The following is an 18674-nucleotide window of genomic DNA, read 5'->3' as shown; positions in this document are numbered from 1 at the left end:
GCTCATGCCTGTAATCCCAGCTACTCAGGAGGCTGACATCTGAGGATTATAGTTCAAAGCCAGCCGGCAGGAAAGTCCATGAGACTCTTCAACTAGCCATCAAAAAGCTGGGAATTAGCCAGGTGCTGGTGGCTCACACCTATAAATCCTAGCTACTCAGGAAGCTGAGATCTGAGGATTACTGTCTGAAGCAAGCCAGCCAGGGTAGGAAAGTTTGCTAAGACTCTTATCTCCAATTAACCACCAGAAAACCGGAAGTAGCACAAAGGCTGGAGATGGAGCTATGACTCAAGTGGTAGAGCACCAGCATTCAGTGGAAAAAGCTAAGAGATAGCACCCAGGCCCTGAGTTCAAGCCCCAAGACAACGACATACAAATTTTCTGAGAGCATAGGTCATCAAAGGAAATCATGACCCAGCCTGTTCTTTTCTAAAGCACACAAACCCTTTCCCTAGATAATGAAAACCAGGAGCAGCATGTAGTAGGGAGGTTTACTAAGTCTGGGGATGGGAAGATCACTCAGGTCCCCAGTGCTCTTGGACACACAGGCCTGGGAGTCTGTAGTGAAACCCATTTTTAAAAAAAATGTCTCCACGTCCCCCAATTTCTATGACTGAGGCCAGGACACAGAGGCAAGTCTGTTTTGAGGATGAGTCTTTGGAGAGACCAGAGTTCTGCCCCAATGAGGAGAGAACATAAGTCAACCAAGCGTGTCACGCCAGGGCTGTGTTGACTTTGGTTTCTTGCTGCTGCTGCTGCTGCTGCTGCTGGGAGTGTTGGGAGGGTGACTCTTTTCCTGCTGTAGTAGAGGGTTGTGGGTAAAGGTCTGCCTTAAGGGACCTGAGAGGAAGAGAAAACAAGTCTCAATGAACATAGGAAAAGGAGAAACAAAAAGGCAAGTTAGCCTGAAATGACATTTACCCCTGGCTGCCAGATCCAAGTGATTCTGCATGCGTTGTTGCCGCGCTTGGAGCTGATGTGCCACTTCCGCATTCTTCCAGCCTGGGTAAGGAGGGGTAAGTTGATGAGTCCCCTCCCCGTTCTTGGGCCATTGTCCCTGGGTCTTAATCTTACCTTTTTTGAAGCTCTTTATGAAGCCTTCCCGTGGGAGTAGTTTGTCAGGGCTGTGCACAACACGCTGGGGGATTTTAAGAGCAGTGCGTACGGCTGGAATCCGGAGGCAGGACACTTGGACAAGGGAAAACACATTGGAGGAAAGCCAGTACATGAACACTGCCTGCAGGAGAATAAAGAGAAGGTATTTAGAACCCGCATCCTCAGTCAGCTTGCCGGGAGATGACCAGGTGGAGGAAGGACGTGGATCGAGTCCTGAAGCTGTTACCCACCGAGGGAAAGTGGATAGTGATGGGCAAGACTGCCAGGGGCATCACTCTGATGATATTTCTCATCCACTGAAGATCGGAGCTTTGCACACCAGTCTCTGCACCTAGCTGCCAAAAAGGGGAAAGGGCAAAGGAAAACAGTGAGTCCAATGTCAGTTTTAGTGAATCTGGCTCTCATCTTTTGTCTGGCAACTGTTTCTCCAGGGAGTAAGGGAAGACTGACTGTACTGTCTGCTAGTCCCTACTCCTCGTTCACTGTGCAGGACATGCTGGGCTCACCTCAAGGACTCCCCACATTGTAGCAGTGACGACCAGTGGTAGTATGTAGTTGGGATCAGACACTGTAAGATCCTGGAACCACAAGAGGCCACCTGTCTGCAGGCTGGGCACAGGGAGGCTTGCCATTTCCCTCAAGGCAATGAAGAAGGAGAGGAAGATTGGGGCCTGTTATTAGAGGATAAACAATGTCAGGGTCAGCACACTTTAGCACGGGAGTGTGTGTGTGTGTGTGTGTGTGTGTGCTGGTCCTGGGGGTTGAATTCAGGGCCTAGGCACTGTCTCAGGCTCACGGCTAGCGCTCTACCACTTGAGGCACAGTTTCGTTGGGCTAGGGGTCTACCGCTAGAGGCACAGCTCCATTTCTGGCTCTTTTAGATGAGAGTTTTACAGACCTTCTTGCCTGAGCTAGCTTTGAGCTATGACCATCAGATATCAGCCTTCTGAGCCACCTCCAGCACCTGGCTGGGACGCCTTCATTAATCTATTACTGAAAGCCATGCGTGTCACCACCACCTGCTTTTTGGAGATCTGGGGCATGGGAAACAGGAAGCAATCTGACAGGTTCAAAATGAGATAAGAAGGGAAACGTGCTGAGCACTGGTGGCTCACGCCTATAATCCTAGCTACTCAGGAAGCTGAGATCTGAGGATCGTATTTGGGTTTCAGCAGGAAGTCCATGAGATCTTATGTCCAATTAATCAACAAAAAAGCTTAAGTTGTAGAGTGCTAGCTTGAGCAAAAACTCTAAAGGAGAATGCCTAGGCCCTGAGTTTAAGCACTAGTATCAGCACAGAAAAAAATAAAATTGTAATAAAGAGAAAAGTTTTCACTCACCTGAGTCAGAGGTAGAATGAGGGGTCTAAAGAGATTAATGTCATGCTTTTTCTGGTAAAGTGCCATCTCTGTGGAAGCCTTGTAAACTGTGAGGTGAGGGAGGGGACATTAACTGGAGTTAGTGAACATCCTGATCACCTAGCTCACGATTGTTCTAACCTTGTGACCAGCCCTTGAAAACAGTAGGTTCAAGAAAAAGATAAGCTGGGCACAGGTGGCTCACGCCTGTAATCCTAGCTACCCAGGAGGCTGAGAACTAAGGATTGCGGTTCAAAGTCAGCCTGAGCAGGGAAGTCCATGGACTCTTAGCTCCAATTAACCACCAGAAAACCGGAAGTGGCGCTGTGGCTCAAGTGGTAGAGCACTAGCCTTGTGCTAAAGAGCTCAGGGACAGCACGCAGGCCCAGTTCAAGCCCCATGACCAATCAAAAAGAAGAAAGAGTTTAGAACGTGGTTAACTGTAGCAACGCCTGGCTAGGTGATTCCTTCTTCCCAGCATAATGCTGAGAAGTGCAAATGCGGTCCTGACTCACACTCGGTGTCGTCTCCGGCCAACTTGGCCTCTCTGATTCGAATGGAAAACTTCTGGATCACTGGCAAGTGGTTGTGGATCTTGGCTGCCTCTCGCTGGCCCTTCACAATGAGAGGAAAAACCAGGCATCGGGCAAGGACTGTACCTGAAAACACAAAACTAGGATTGGAGTGAAACAAAAGCAGCTCTGCAGTTAGGTGGTAGATTTTGGTCCTCACTGAAATAAAAGTACTATCCTAGACCTTCCCCCATTTAATTCATGCTTAAGGGCTCAGAGGTAAGCACAGGGTAACTCGCCGTCCTTCAGGACTCTGTTCTCTGCTTTGGCATCACAAAAGCTTAGCATTAACTTCTCTAAGCCAACCAGGGATCCTTTGTTTTTTTGAACAAAAAGGGACAGATGCTCCTTTTCTATGTTCTGGCCTCAACTTAAAAAAAAAAAACACTATTAATGGAAACTTCTTTTCACCCCTAAAAGAAACTGTAGAAACAAAACACACATACACATACACAATTTAAAAAACAAGTGTAAGCTGGGCAGTGGTGGCTCATACCTGTAATCCTAGCTACTCAGAAGTCTGAGATCTGAGGATCATGGTTTGAAGCCTAGGCAAGAAAGCCTATAGGACTCACATCTCCAATTAACTACCAAAAAGCCCGAAGGCCAGTGGTGGCTCAAGTGGCAAAGTACTGCTTGAACACAGAAGCTCAGAGACAGCGTTCAGGCTGAGTCCAAGCTCCAGGACTGGCACATATACACACCACACACCACAGACAAACAAAGCTGCCTCGGTAAAGAAAAAGCCTGCTGGTATCACGTTTTATGCTAAAGGATTCACAAGGCCCAGAGGAAACAAATGGTTGGAAGTTCCTAGATCAACGTGTGAGTCACTGATCTAAAAACCTCTTGGAGCAGGAAGGAATCTGGTGGCTGTTTTAAGCCTTTCTTCTGTTCCTTTCCTTATACTTGCTGGTTATTCCCACAAGTACTTCCTTCATGGTATCTGTAGACACCTAAATGGGTCTGTGCTGGGAAGAACCCAGAGAGCTGAGCATAGAACCCAGAAGCCCAGAACTGAAGAAATAGACAGGGCATCATGTAATGGAGACAGGAAGGGGTAGTCACACACAAAAATCAGGACAAATTTCCACAAAAGCCAAGGGATAGATTTTTCAAGTTCTAGTGTCTGATGCAGAAAGGCCAAGTATTATAGGAAAAAAAATGGATTGGCAATAGGTGTCAGTGGCAGTTAAGAATAAGGGGATGTTTAGAAAACTGGACTGTTGAGGGCCAAAGAATACGTGGAAAGAAGGTTACTGTACACAGAACACCCTTTTACATAAAAGCTATGAAGAGGAAAGAAATGGGAAGAAGGTACGAAGGAAAGAAAATCTCCCTCAAGTAACACACAGGTGAGGCAGTAAAAAAGATATGCAGGCATGGTGGTAGATGCCGTGCTAGGCAGGAGCACTGTGCATCTGAGGCCAGCCTGGGCTACACAGTGAGACTTCAAAAACAAGACGACACGGCAGAGAAGGGATAGATGAAGCAAGATGTAGGAAAAACATAATTCAAAGCATAGTTTCTGTCTTAAGCCAGGTGCTAGTGGCTCATGCCTATAATCCTAGCTACTTTGGAGGCTAAGATCTGATGATGGTAGTTGGGGCCAGCCTGGGCAGAAAAGTCCCTATATTACTTCCAATTAACCACTCAAAAATCAGAAGTGGCACTTAGCCTTGAGCACAAAGAGCTTAGAGACAGTGCTCAGGCCTGGAGTTGAGTCTCACAGGAGGGGGGGAGGAGAGGACAAGGTGAGTGGCTCAATTTAAGTGCCTGACTAGACCAGGGGAGTTTCTTCATTAATAAGGCCCATTAAGCCAAGCACTGGTGGCTTACACCTGTAATCCTAGCTACTCAGAACGGTTTGAAGCCAGCCCAGTAGCAAAGACTGGAGACTATCTCCAATTAATCACAAAAAAGCCACAATTGGAGCTGTGGCTCAAGTTGTAGAGTGCTAGTTTGAGCACAAAAGCTCAAGGACAGCATCCAGGCCCTGAATTCAAGTCCTAGGACTGGTACGCGTACACATATGTATACACATGCACAAAAGAAGGCCCATTAACTCCAATTCCCTGCTTACATTCAAGTATCTATGCTTTTCCAATCCCTGATGAAGTGGTTTTATGTTCTTTAGTAGAATGCATCTAATTATCATGAGCTTCTAGCCCTTTTTTTTTTTTGCCAGTCTTCGGCTTGAACTCAGGTCACTGTCCCTGAGCTTCTTTTGCTCAAGGCTAGCACTCTACCACTTGAGTCACAGTGCCACTTCCAGCCTTTTTTATGTCGTACCGAGGACTCAACTCAGGGCTTCATGCATGATAGGCAAGCACTCTACCACTAAGCCACATTCCCAGCCCCTCTATCCCTCATTTAAATCATCTACTTTTTTGATTCCTAAATATTCTTGACCTATTCACATAACAGTCAACTTTCAGGTTGTAACTCTATTATTTCCTTCCTTCCCACTCCTTTTCTGTGTGTGTGTGTCTGTGCTAGGGATTGAATTCAGGGCCTGGGTGCTGTCCCTGAGCTTTTCTGCTTAAGGCTAGTGTGCTGCCACTTGGCCACAGCTCCACTCCTGGCTTTTGGGAATTAACTGGAGGTAAGTGTCTCATGGACTTTCCTACTTGGGCTGGCTTCAAACATCGACCATCAGATTTAAGCCTACTGTGTAGCTAGGATTACACATGTGAGTCACCAACACCTGGCTGTACTTTGTTTTTGATACAGAATTTTATTACTATGTCTTGAATGTGTACTCTTCCTCCTAGTAGCTGGTATTACAGGCAAATGCCAGTACACCTGGCTGTATCGCTATTTCTAGGTCTGTATTCCTCTACTCTTATCCAGAGTCTCCTTACATGTAGCAATGGCCCCCCACCAAGGTAGGCCCACTTCAACATGCATAAATTCTAGGAAGTTCTGGATCAGTCCCACTGGGGTGTGTGACCCAAGCCCCAGTTCGGCGAAGCTTTGTTCGACTGCAGCTTGGACTGCATCTGCAGTCTCTGCAGGAGCCACATCAGGTGTTGCGGGTGAGGGGGCAGCAGGAGCAGCAGGAGTCTGGATCTGTATGAAAGGAGGTCAAAAGTCACATTCAGTAAGTGGGGTACTCAGTGGGGCCCCGCCGTGGGGTTGTAGTTTTCTTTTTTTTTTTTTAAATTTGGTGTGCTGGTTCGGGAGCTTAACTTTTTCACTCAAGGCTGGCGATCTACCACGTGAGCCACAGCTTTACTTCTGGCGTCTTGATGGTTAACTGGAGGTAAGAATCGCACAGCCTTTCCAGTCTAGGTTAGCTCTGAACTGTAATCCTCAGATCTCAGCCTCCAGAGCAGCTGAGATTACAGGTAAGAGCCACGGGAGCCTGGTTCGGGTTATATTTCTTGCTCACCCAGGTAGACTCCAAACGTTCTCACATCAGTGTTTCCCTGCAGTCGGCTATGCAAATGTCACCGCACTGCATCTCTGCCACTTACTGGAATTATTAAACTTGTTTATTTGGATGCTGGGAATCGAACCCAGGACCTTGCGCATGCTAGGCAAGGCCCCGCTACTGGGGTATCTATTAAATTCAGTTTTTAACTTGGATTTCGGGCGCAGGGGTTAGAACTGCGGGCCTCGCATTCATTCAGCCGGCCGCCCGGCGGGCACTCTGCCCCTCCCGAGCCACGCTTCCAACCTGCTCTTGGGCAACTTCGGCAGCCGTTTTCCTGGCTTCCTGGCAACTCGCTTCCGCACGCGCGAGGGAGAGGCTCTGGCGGGCCGTGTAGAGGCGGGGAGCACTGGGCCACGCGCCCACCCAGCCCTCCAGCGGCACGGGAAGGAGCGGGCCAAGCCGCGGCCGCGTCTCTCACCTGGGCTTCCGCACGCGCGGCGGCGGCGGCGGCGGTGCTGAGGCAGCGGGCGCCGGAGGCGGGGAGGAGGGGCGCGCGGGCCGGGCCGGCGGGGGCCGGGAGCGGGGCGGCCGGGGCTTCGCGGGGCCCTCGGGCGGCCCCCAGCACGCTGCGGGGCTGGCGGGGAGGAAGCACAGGGGCGGTCGGGGCCTCGCCGGGAGAACGCGAGGCGGGCGGGCGCGGCCATCCCGGAGGCCCCGCGGCGCCCGCGGTCCGGGCAGGGCGGGCTCGAACCCGGGCTCGGGCTCCAGTCGCCGCGCACGCGCCGGGGCCGGGCCCGGGTGCAGGGACGCGCGGGTCCCGGGAGCCGGCGTCCTCGGGCGACGCGAGGTCACGACACACGGGCCCCACAGGACAGCTCGACGCCGGCTCCCGGCGCCCCGCTCGGGTCACAGACACCGGGCAACGTCCCGGCCCTCGGCCCTCGGCCCCGGCGACACCTTACCCGCACCTGGGGCCGCAGTAGGCGCACCAGCTCCCGGCGTCCGCACAGCCAGCCCATCGCCATGTTGCCCGGAAGAGGCCGGGCTCCCGCGCGTGCGCACTCGGAAGCCCCGCCCCGCGGGCGGAGGCCATTTTGGAAGTGGGCACGAAGCCGGGTCGGTCGCCTCTGAGCCGGCGGTAATGGAGCTTGGGCCTTGGCGGCCATCTTTGAAGTGGGTAAGAAGCCACAGCGGCTCAGGGGAACTCGCGGGCCCGGAGGGTGTCGGCCCGGAAGGACCCGAAGAGCCCGCGACTCGGTTTGTGCGGGGGGGGGGGGGGGGGGGCGGGAACGCGCCGCGAGCCGCCCCACGCACTCCGCGAACGCCCAGCTAAGGTGTGCGTAAAGAGCGCGTGCCGCCCCAGCCGCCCTGGAGGCCGAGATCCGAGGATCCGGGTTCCAAGCCGGGCTGGACCGGAACGTGTGTGAGACGCTTACCCTCCCGCTAGCCACCGGAAGCCCGCCCGGAGGGGCGCTGTGGCTCCCGAGGCCGAGCGCGGGCCTTGAGCCCCAGACGCCGGGGACGGCGAGGCCAGGCCCCGGGGCTGGAAAAAACACCAGTAAAAATGAAAAAAATTGGGGGGCTGGGGATATGGCCTAGTGGCAAGAGTGCCTGCCTCCTATACATGAGGCCCTGGGTTCGATTCCCCAGCACCACATATACAGAAAATGGCCAGAGGGGGCGCTGTGGCTCAAGTGGCAGAGTGCTAGCCTTGAGCAAAAAGAAGCCAGGGACAGTGCTCAGGCCCTGAGTCCAAGGCCCAGGACTGGCCAAAAAAGAAAAAAGAAAAAAAAATGAAAAAATTGCGAAAATTGCGATTATAAAGGTGGTGTGCAGAGGGCTCGCAGCCCCACAAGTCAGGTAGCCTGTCACCCCTTCCCCTCTCGCCCCCCACAGGTGGCCTAGTTCACGTCCCCCTCTGTTCCCAGAGCTCCGCTGCTGCATTTATTTGCTCACCCTTTGTCCCCCGTGTCTGTGCCCCTACTCTCGCAAAGATGGGTACGCAGACAGAAGACAAGAGAACGACCGGAAGAAACTCTTGTTTACATCCACTTTCTAAAACCTGGATTGTCTTCTGACTTGCGGAGTTAACTAGACTTCAGATGCCTTGGTTGTGCCTGGTGTGAACTTGAGGACCCCCCCTCCCCCAAATGACATTCGACTCTTACCTCCAGGTGGATTTGATAGAGCTGTAGAGTTTCACAGGAGTGAAAGGAAGGTAGTTCCTAGGAATTATTTTCTTTCCAGATGAAAAAGAAAAACTCCGTTTCCCCTCCTTCAATGGGTTTCTTTTTCTTTTCTTTTTTCTTCCCCTCCCCCCGCCCCCCTCACGTCCTTCCTTCTTTTTGGTGCTGCTACTGGAGCTTGAACCCAGGGCCTGGGAGTTGGCCCTGAACTTTTGTGCTCAGGGTAAGCACTTCACCACTTCCAGCCACAGCTGCACTTCGCCGCGCTTCTTGGTAGCTAATCAAAGATAGGAGTCTCCTGGATTTTCCTGTTCAGGTTGGCTTTGAACTGTGATCCTCAGATCTCAGCCTCCTGAGTAGTTTAGGATTATAGGTGTGGGCTATGGGTACCTGACTTTGTTTCTCTTCCTTGAGAAGAATTATGTGAGAACTGTGACCATGAGGGAACAAGTCTGGAGCACAGAGCTTAAGCTAACATGCTAAAAAAGGCTTAATAGAAAGAGAGAGAGAGGAAAAAAAATCGGAATCCTTGATAATGTCTTTGAGCTGCTGTTCAAAGTTTGTAATCGTGTATTTCTAGACATTGTGTAATCTAGTGAAAGGTCCTTATTGTCTAAACTTTTAAGTCTCTGTTGCTTAGGTATTCTATTTCATGAAGTTGATAAGGATATGTAAGGTGAAAAATAAATTGCCTCTCAAGGAAGAGGAAGTTGATTATGTTCAAACCCTTATGAAGTCTGTCTCAAAGTACAGGATGCTGTTTTGGACAACAAAGCATAGGTAAGGAAAGATCCAATAATCTGGAATCATTTTAATCATTGCTAGTTTGGGTTGGTTATAAATGTATTGAACAGAAATGGTAGAAATGTAATATAGATTTAGTAATAATTAGCAACAGGATGTAATGGAGTTGGATGCAAGCAAATAGGTTTTTCAGAGATTACTTTAAAAATATAGCTGGAGGTGATGACTTATATACAATTACAGAATATGTTGTGGGGGACTGTAAAGTATCCTATGTGGACATACTTTGGTGGTCTCAAAGGAAACATGACTCAGTATTTGTACTGTTGGTAATTCCTTCATCTTGAATCCCTGTGAATTAACTTATTTATTTGTTTTGTTTTGAATTTGCATGATCTTACTATGTAGTTAAGGGGTGATCGTGAACTCACTGTGTAGCAATACTCGCCTCAAATTCACAATTCTGCCTTATCATTCCTGATTTCAGGTATAAGTACCATGTGTAGCTTTTTTTTTTTGCCAGTCCTGGGGTTTGAATTCAGGGCCTGAGCACAGTCCCTGGCTTCTTTGTGGTCAAGGCTAGCACTCTACTTCTTGAGCCACAGCGCCACTTATGGCTTTTTCTGTTTATGTGGTGCTGAGGAATCAACCCAGGGCTAGGCAAACGCTCTACTGCTAAGCCACATTCCCAGCCCCATGTGTAGCTTTTTGTGACTTGTTTTATGTATAAAATGAGTTGAAAGCGAGGCTGTGCTAGTTTGGGGCCTAGACTGTAAGAAGACCCTGTAGCTTCAGCTTTTGGATTCAGGGGGGAAGGGAGCTGTGGTGTTAGAAATTTTAGTTTTCAGATTTACATGATGTGAAAAGCCCCTCCTAGTGAGAGAGAGAGAGTGAGAGTAGGAGCGTGTCCTCTGGACTAATAGCCTTAGTTGAGTATATAGCATCAAATCACCAGTCATGTGAAGAAGGCCATCTTGGAGACTGTTATGCCAAGTCGCGAAACGACCACCAAGAAGGCCACCAAGACTCAGACATTCGGAAATGCAATAGCAAGGTAAGACTTTGTTCAAGTGGGGCTGCAGCCCGGGCCTTGTCCTACCCACCGACACAGCAGAGGTTAGGAGGCAGCCCCGAGCTGTGATTCCACAGAGCTTATAAAGGCAAAAAACAAAGTTACAGCAATCAGGTGTTTAAGCAAGCAAGATTAGGATATGGGTACAAATCTGATTGGCTCAGGGCTTGAGGCACTAGGCTCAAGGCATTCTAGGGGTGGATAGAGTTAAGCATTCCCAGGCGGTTAGAGTTCTTGACCAACTGGGCCCTAATAAGCTTGCCGTGGGTTTGCTCAGACAACAAAACGGGGGCTGCCTGAAAATGGGGTTCACCCTAACTCTTCATTCCCCCCTTCAGAGATGGATTCTTCAGTCTATTGGATCCATTCTAGGTAACTGTATGTGGAACAGGAAAGGTTGCTTCCATTTAGCCTTGCTCAAATTGCAAACTTTCAAATAAATCACATAATTGTAGTTTTAGTTGGGTGCCAGTGGCTTATGCCATTAATCCTAGCTACTAACGAAGCTGAGATCTGAGGATCAATGCGTGAAGTCAGCCCAGGCAGGGTAGTCAGTGATATTCTTATTTCCAACCAACCACTAAAAAGCTGGAAGTGGAGTTGTAGCTCAAATGGTAGAGCAAAAAACTAAAGGACAGTGCCCAGTCCCTGAGTTCAAGCTCTAGAACTGGTGCATGCATGCACACGGATTTGTATACACGCACACACCCTAATTGTAGTATTTTCAAAAGTTGTTACTGCTGGGCTGGGGATATGGCCTAGTGGCAAGAGCGCTTGCCTCGTATACATGAGGCCCTGGGTTCAATTCCCCCGCACCACATATATAGAAAATGGCCAGAAGTGGCGCTGTGGCTCAAGTGGTAGAGTGCTAGCCTTGAGCAAAAAGAAGCCAGGGACAGTGCTCAGACCCTGAGTCCAAGCCCCAGGACTGGCCAAAAAAAAAAAAAAAAAATTGTTACTGTTATTATAAAGGTAATATACAAAGGGGTTACATAAACCAGGTAAAGGGTACATTTCCTTTTGAACAGTGCCACCCTTCCTCATTCTCTCCCAGCTTTTCCCTTTCGTCCCCACCCACAAATTGTACAATTCATTTTCTTTTTTTTTGCCAGTCCTGGGGCTTGAATTCAGGGCGTGGGAACTATCCCTGAGCTTTTTTGCTGCGGGCTAGCACTCTACCACTTGAGCCACAGTGTGTATCTGAGGGATTGAACCCAGGGCTTCATGCATGCTAGGCAAGCACTCTACCACTAAGCCACATCCCCAGCCCAACAATTCATTTTCAACATAGTATCTAGTGAGCATCACTGTTGCATTGGTTCACTCTTTGTTCCTCCATTTCCCTGTGTTCCCAAAGACAGATAAATGAACAAACAAGACAAAAAGAAATGAACACAAAAGCAGCAACAAAGGCTGGGGATATGGCCTAGTGGCAAGAGTGCTCGCCTCATATACATGAAGCCCTGGGTTCGATTCCCCAGCACCACATATACAGAAAATGGCCAGAAGGGGCGCTGTGGCTCAAGTGGCAGAGTGCTGGCCTTGAGCAAAAAGAACAGGGACAGTGCTCAGGCCCTGAGTCCAAGCCCCAGGACTGGCAAAAAAAAAAAAAGCAGCAATAAATAAAAAATCTCTTGTTACAGTTTCCTGGAGTTCATGTAATTGTAGTTGTTGTTTTTGTTTTTGTTTTTGGTCGGTCATGGGTCTTGAACTCTGGGCCTGGGTACTGTCCCTGAGCAGTTCAGCTCAAGGCTAGCACTCTATTATTTGAACCACAGCACCACTTCTGGTATTCTGGTGGTTAATTGGATATAAGAGTCTCAGGGAATTTCCTGCCCAGGATGGCTTTGAACTGTGATCCTCAGATCTCAGCCTCCTGAGTAGCTAGGATTACAGGTGTGAGCCACCCGCGCCTGACTTCTAATTATATTTTTAAGCCACCAAGTTTTGAAGTACTTTGCTGTGTAAGAATAGGTTACTGAAACATATCCAATATTAAGTAAATGGATATTTGTATTATAAAGCAGAGCATATCTTTTTGTTTTGTTTTTTGACAGTCCTAGGGCTTGGGACTCAGGGCCTGAGCACTGTCCCTGGCCTCTTTTTGCTCAAGGCTAGCACTCCACCACTTGAGCCACAGCACCATTTCTGGCTTTTTCTATATATATGGCACATATGGAATTGAACCCAGGGCTTCATGTATATGAGGCGAACACTTTACCACTAGGCCATATTCCCAGCCCAAGAGCATATCATTTTATCTTTACTCTTAGAGCTAATTGAGGCACGTTGTATATTAGTTTGCATTTATTTCCATCTTCTATTTGCTTTTTATGGGAGTGTGTACTATTTTTCCTTTAGATTGTACATTCCTTTTTTTTTTTTCCCCTAATACTGGGGTTTGAACAAAAGATCTTGCACTTGCCAAGTTTTTACACTTTATTACTTGGGCCAAGTATCCAGCCCTCCTTTTTGTTGATTTTTTTTTTGCCATTCCTAGGGCTTGGGCTCAGGGCCTGAGCACTGTCCCTGGCTTCTTTTTTGCTCAAGGCTAGCATTCTACCACTTGAGCCACAGTGCCCACTTCTGGCTTTTTCTGTGTATGTGGTACTGAGGAATCAAACCCAGGGCTTCATACATGGTAGGCAAGCACTCTACCACTAAGCCACATTCCCAGCTCGATTATTTTGGAAATAGAGTCTAGCAAACTTTTATGTTTAGATTGACCTCAAATCAGATTCTTTTTTTTTTTCTTTTTTTTTTTTTTGTCTGTCATGGGGCTTGAACTCTGGGCCTGGTCACTGTCTGAATTCAGCTCAAGGCTGGCGCTCTACCACTTGAGCCACAACTCCACTTCTGGTTTTCTGGTGGTTAATTGGAGATAAGAGTCTCAAGGGCTTTCTTGCCTGAGCTGGCTTTGAACCGTAATCCTCAGATCTCAGCCTCCTGAGTAGCTAGGATTATATTCACTCATCATTGTTTATGAGTTTGGACAGATGTATCATGATTATATCCCCACTGTAGTATTGTACATGCTGCCCTCAGCACATAAGAGTATCTAACTGTCTATCATCTATCTATCTACTTATCTATCTATCTATCTATCTCTACCTACCTACCTATTGGCAATACTGGAGATTGAATTTATGGCCTCACACTTGAGCCATGCCTCCTGTAACACTGTTTCTTTTTCTCTGTGTGTGTGTGTGTGTGTGTGTGTGTGTGTGGTTGTGTGTGGTTGTATCCTGGGCCTGCGCCCTGGGCACTGTCTTTGAGCTTTTTGTTTTTTTCCCTAAAGGTTAGCACTCTACCACTGTAGCCAAAGCTCTACTTCTGGCTTTTTAGTGGCTAACTGGGCATAAGAGTCTTCACTGATTTTCCTGTCCAAGCTGGCTTTGAGTTACAATCCTCAGATCTCAGTCTCCTAAGTAACTAGGATTACACTGGCACTTGGACACACAAAAAGGATTCTTTTGTAGTGCTTGGTACATGATAAATTCCTAATAAATATCAGTTCATGGTTGTAGTTATTATTATTGTAAGTTGCAGATTCCCCTTTGATAAAAACTATCCTAAGTGGTGAGTCTGATTGTGATATATCATACACATAGGTCATAATGAAATCCCCTTGTACAACTAATTGCTGCTAATAAAATATGTGGAATAAAATGATCATATCAAATCTAAGCATCTGTTTCATCTTTGTTTGTCTATAGCCATCATTAGCTTATTATTTACTAATAGAAATGTATAGGAGGACTGGAGGTGTGGCTCAGTTTTATCTCTCCAGCCTAGCAAATGTGAAGCTCTGAGTTCAAATCCCCAGTACTTGAAAGAAAGGAAGAAAGAAAGAAAAGGAAAGACAAATTTGCAGAGCACCGGTGGCTTATGCTTGTCATCCTAGTTACTTGGGAGGCTAAGATCTGAGGATCATTGTTCAAAGTCAGCCCGGGCAAGAAAGTCAGTGAGACTTATTCCCAATTAACCAGTAAAAATCTGGAAGTGGCACTGTGGTTCTAGTGGTAGAGCACTAGCCTTGAGCAGAAAAGCTAGGGGACAGTGTCCTGACCGGAGTTTAAGCTCCAGTACTGGGCGGGGGGAGGGGGGGAGAAGGGAAGTCTTGCAAGCACTCCTATACTCTTCTGTACTAATCTGCAATAGAGGAGATGAAGCTGATCCATTCTAGGCCCAGCTGAATTTGTCTTTAGTCCCTCTGTGTTCTTACCATAACTTACTAGACAGTTGAACTGTTCTTCATAGGAAAGTGTCAACCATTGTGACCAGGCACTGCGGAGAACTCCTTTCATTCTTTGTATCTATCTAAAACCCAAACCAAGCATTTTTCTTATTTATTTATTTTTTTTGGCCAGTCCTGGGGCCTGGACTCAGGGCCTGAGAACTGTCCCTGGCTTCTTTTTGCTCAAGGCTAGCACTCTGCCACTTGAGCCACAGCGCCACTTCTGGCCATTTTCTGTATATGTGGCGCTGGGGAATTGAACCCAGGGCCTCATGTATACGAGGCAAGCACTCTTGCCACTAGGCCATATCCCCAGCCCCATTTTTCTTATGTTTAAAGAATACTCCTAGCTGGTGCTGGTGGTGGTGGTGCCTGTCAGCCTAGTTACTCAGGAGACTGAGGTCTGAGGATTGCAGTTCAAAGCCAGCCTGGGCAGGAAAGTCTGTGAGACTCTTACCTCCAATTAACTACTCAGAAAAAGCTGCAAGTGGCACAGTGGCTCAAGTGGTAGAGCACTAGCCTTGAGCAAAAACAGGTTAGGGACAGCACCCAGGCCTAGAGTTCAAGTGCCAGGACCCCCCCCCCCCCCAACCACACACAAATATCTCTCCTGCTAGGGAATTTCTTCCTGAGTGATCTCAAGTGGGGTTTTGAACTGGGAGTTAGAAGACCAGAACTCTAGATTCTAGTTCCAACATTTTATTTATTTACAGATAACTAGTGTGCCTCCTCCTCCTCCTCCTCCTCCTCCTCCTCCTCCCCCTCCCTCTCCTCTTCTTCTTCCTCCTCCTCCTCCTCCTTTTTTTCCCCTCCTCTTTCGTCCTTGCTGGTGCTGGGTTTGAATTCAGGGCTTCATGCTTGTTTGTCTGGTACTTCTACCACTTGAGCAAGGTTTCCAGCCAGCTTTTGGTTGTCTGTGTTGGCCCTGAATGGTGATCATCCAGTTCTCAGCCTCCATGTGTGTAGGATTATAGGCATGAACCACTGGTACCTGGCTGAGATGGTTTTTTAACTATATAAATTGCAGAAAAAGTTTCAGAATGTTTTATTTGCCCATTCTAAAACATAGTATATTATTCCCATCACAAAACTGAGAAGGCTGAACCCTCAAACATTGCTCACCTTGCCTCCAATTTCTTTCCACTCCCCCCCCCTTTTTTTTTTGCCAGCCCTGGGGCTTGGACTCAGGGCCTGAGCAGTGTTGCTTTTGTGCTCTGTCGCTTTGAGCCACAGCTCTATTTCCAGTTTTCCAGTGGTTAATTGGAAGTAAGTCTCATTGTCCTGCCTGAATTGGCTTTGAACTGGAATCATCAGCTATCAGCCTCTTGAGTAGCTAGGATTACAAGCATGAGCCACAGATACCCAGCTCCATCTCCTTTATTAAGATAACCAAGATGAATAACTTTGGCTATCAACCAACTATTTGTGTAAATGATTTTTACATTGATGCTTGATGCTTAAAAAAAAAAGTAGAAGGCATCAGTGACTCACACCTGTAATCCTAGCTACCCAGGAGGCTAAGATATGAGGCCTACAGTTCAAATCCAGTTTAGGCAGGACAGTTTATGAAACTCTAATCTCCAATTAACCAGCAAAAAGCTTGAAGTAGAGTTGTGGTTCCAGTAGTAGAGCACCAATCTTGAGTGAAAAAGCTAAGGGACAGCACCCAGGTTCTGAGTTCAAGTCCTAGTACACACACACACACACACACACACATACACACACACAGAGAGAGAGAGTGAGAGTAGAATGTATGTTCAGGTTTCTCTTATCCATCGTTTTTGGTTTTTTTAAATCTTTTCCCTCTGAATTTTAGTCAGTAGACAAAAACATTTTCTGGTGGTTTGTAAAGGACTTGCCTCTCCCCTCTAGGCCCATTCTTTCTACGTATCCAAAAATGGAATATGAAGGATTGTCTCCTACCCTATTGTCCCAGTCACATACAGGCACCAGGCAAAAACCTGGGTATGCATGGACCTGCTTCCATGTCCAGGCAGGGCAATACACCTAAGCAAAGCTGTAAAAAGTCCAAAAAGCCCCCAACTTCCTAGACCTAATGGCTTTCCTGTTAACCTCTGCCTCCTTGCTCAGACAGCATATAAGCCTGATTCCAAATTTACCCTCTTGCACAACCTCCAAATCCGCGGGAAGGTCTGTGCCCCTCGCTGGAAATAAACAGTCCTTGCCTGTTGATGATTGAATCCAGCCTATTCCTTTCCATTTCTCCATTTTCCTAACAGTTTGCTTTTCCCTTTAGTCTGATTCTCATGGAAAACCTATGCCCTTCTTGTGCCAGTGAATATCTCTGAGGCATCTCCTTGTTCTGGGCTTCAGGGGTGGCATGGGTCTCTGTTGTGCCAACTCCTTGTACTGGGATGGCAAGGCCTGGGCTCATTCTGAGGCCTCCCTCCCTGTAGGCAGAGCCTTTTCTTTCCTATGCTGTTCAGGAAAGACAGAAGGTTAGGGTGCTCAGACTGTGTGTCCAGGAAAGGCTCAGTGATTCTTAAAGCCTCAAAGTTTCTCTTATCCAACCAGAGAGAGGTATTCATTTCCACTTGAATAGAGGCATGGAGCTCCTTTTTAGACTAGAGCTTGCTGTTTTGCATAAGACAAAGAAGTTATACATTAGCATGGGGTAACTGGCTTTTTCTCAGGAGCTATCTAACAATAAGTAGGGACAATGGCTTAATTATAAGCTACCACAGTTTAAAGACTCATAACTCACATAATCACTGAACAAAATTTCACTATTCCTTTAGAATGAGATTGAAACTGGTGTGGGGGTCTAATAAAGGGTCTACTTTGTCCTTTCCCAAAGCTCTTATGCTTCTATCTCTGGCCTTTGCCAAAGCTGTTCCCACAATCTAGGGTGCCTTCCCTCCTTTCTTTTGCTTATCTGATATTCTCCCTTGGTTCTGGCACTTCCTCCTTTAAGGATTTTTTTTCCCTCCCTCCCTCCCTCCTTCCCTCTTTTTTCAACTTTAGCCTATTCTAAGCCCTACTGTGTGTGGCCATCGATGGCTAGGGCTGCACAGTTGATTGACTGCACCTCAGTTCCTTGTGTCCCTAGCTCTGTCTGTGCAGAAACAAGCATTGAGGTATCCTAGTCATTTGCCATCCCAGCACTTAACGCAGGTCCTGGCAACAGAAGGCTTGTTGAACTAGTGAGTGATTCCATGTTAGGCATAGGACCAAGATACTAATAAATTGTGATTTGATCATGGGGCCACTGTGGAAAATTCTATCTCACAGTGTTATTGAAATGCTGTTTGCAGGGCTTGTTAGACATCTGCTAGGCCCCTCCCCCTATCTTCTTCCACCATCTACTGCAGTTTCTCCTTGCCCTTCAAAAGGGTAGATGACCTAGAAATTGGGAGAACAAGGAGGATGAGTGTTAGGAAATGGAGAACTGAAAAGGAATAGGCCGACTTGATCAACAACAGATGAGGAGGTGTTTATTGCCAGCCAGGAGCACAGACCTTCCCAGTCTGATTCTGTATACTTCTGGTTCTAACACTTTTTTTTTTTTGCCAGTCCTGGGGCTTGGACTCAGGGTCTGAGCACTGTCCCTGGCTTCTTTTTGCTCAAGGCTAGCACTACTACTTGAGCCACAGTGCCGCTTCTGGCTTTTTTTAATATGTGATGCTGAAGAATTGAACCCAGGGCTTCATGTATGCGAGGCAAGCACTCTACCACTAGGCCATATTCCCAGCCCCTCGTTCTAACACTCTTGATCAAGTCTTCCATTGTTTTCTAGAATGGCACCATCTTCACAAGGCCAGAGGGTCTGTGTGAGTAGCTACATATCAATCTTAGACACAACTCAGAGCCACCTCAATAGGCCTTCTCTTCCAAGGCAGTCCTTTCTATCCTTCCTTCTTTCCTAGCCTTCAGGCTCAGCTGATATCACATCTACAGCAGATTATCCCTATCTGTCTCCACAGCTGTAATTTTCATTGATTTATCTGGTACTGTGGTTAAGTATGTCTCTTCAAGGAGGCAAATTTCCC

The 18674-nt window shown here is 47.6% G+C and overlaps 1 protein-coding gene across 1 annotated transcript; it reads right to left on the bottom strand.

Annotated features, from left to right (window-relative positions):
* Positions 1 to 477: 477 nt before the first annotated feature.
* Oxa1l (OXA1L mitochondrial inner membrane protein) lies at positions 478 to 7465 on the bottom strand. The gene is made up of 10 exons (XM_048362868.1): positions 7277 to 7465; positions 6904 to 6966; positions 5911 to 6118; positions 2990 to 3133; positions 2457 to 2542; positions 1623 to 1787; positions 1347 to 1451; positions 1075 to 1237; positions 922 to 1002; positions 478 to 840 (listed from the first exon to the last, which is right to left on the bottom strand). The coding sequence occupies exons 1-10, from the start codon at positions 7448 to 7450 to the stop codon at positions 701 to 703; spliced, it is 1329 nt and encodes a 442-aa protein (XP_048218825.1). The 5' UTR covers positions 7451 to 7465; the 3' UTR covers positions 478 to 700.
* Between the last annotated feature and the right edge of the window lie 11209 nt (positions 7466 to 18674).

The sequence above is a fragment of the Perognathus longimembris genome, chromosome 14 (assembly GCF_023159225.1).
Source record: "Perognathus longimembris pacificus isolate PPM17 chromosome 14, ASM2315922v1, whole genome shotgun sequence".
Lineage (NCBI taxonomy): Eukaryota > Metazoa > Chordata > Mammalia > Rodentia > Heteromyidae > Perognathus > Perognathus longimembris.
The sequence above is the reverse complement of the archived record's forward strand: the minus strand, read 5'-3'. Positions and strand labels throughout refer to the sequence as shown.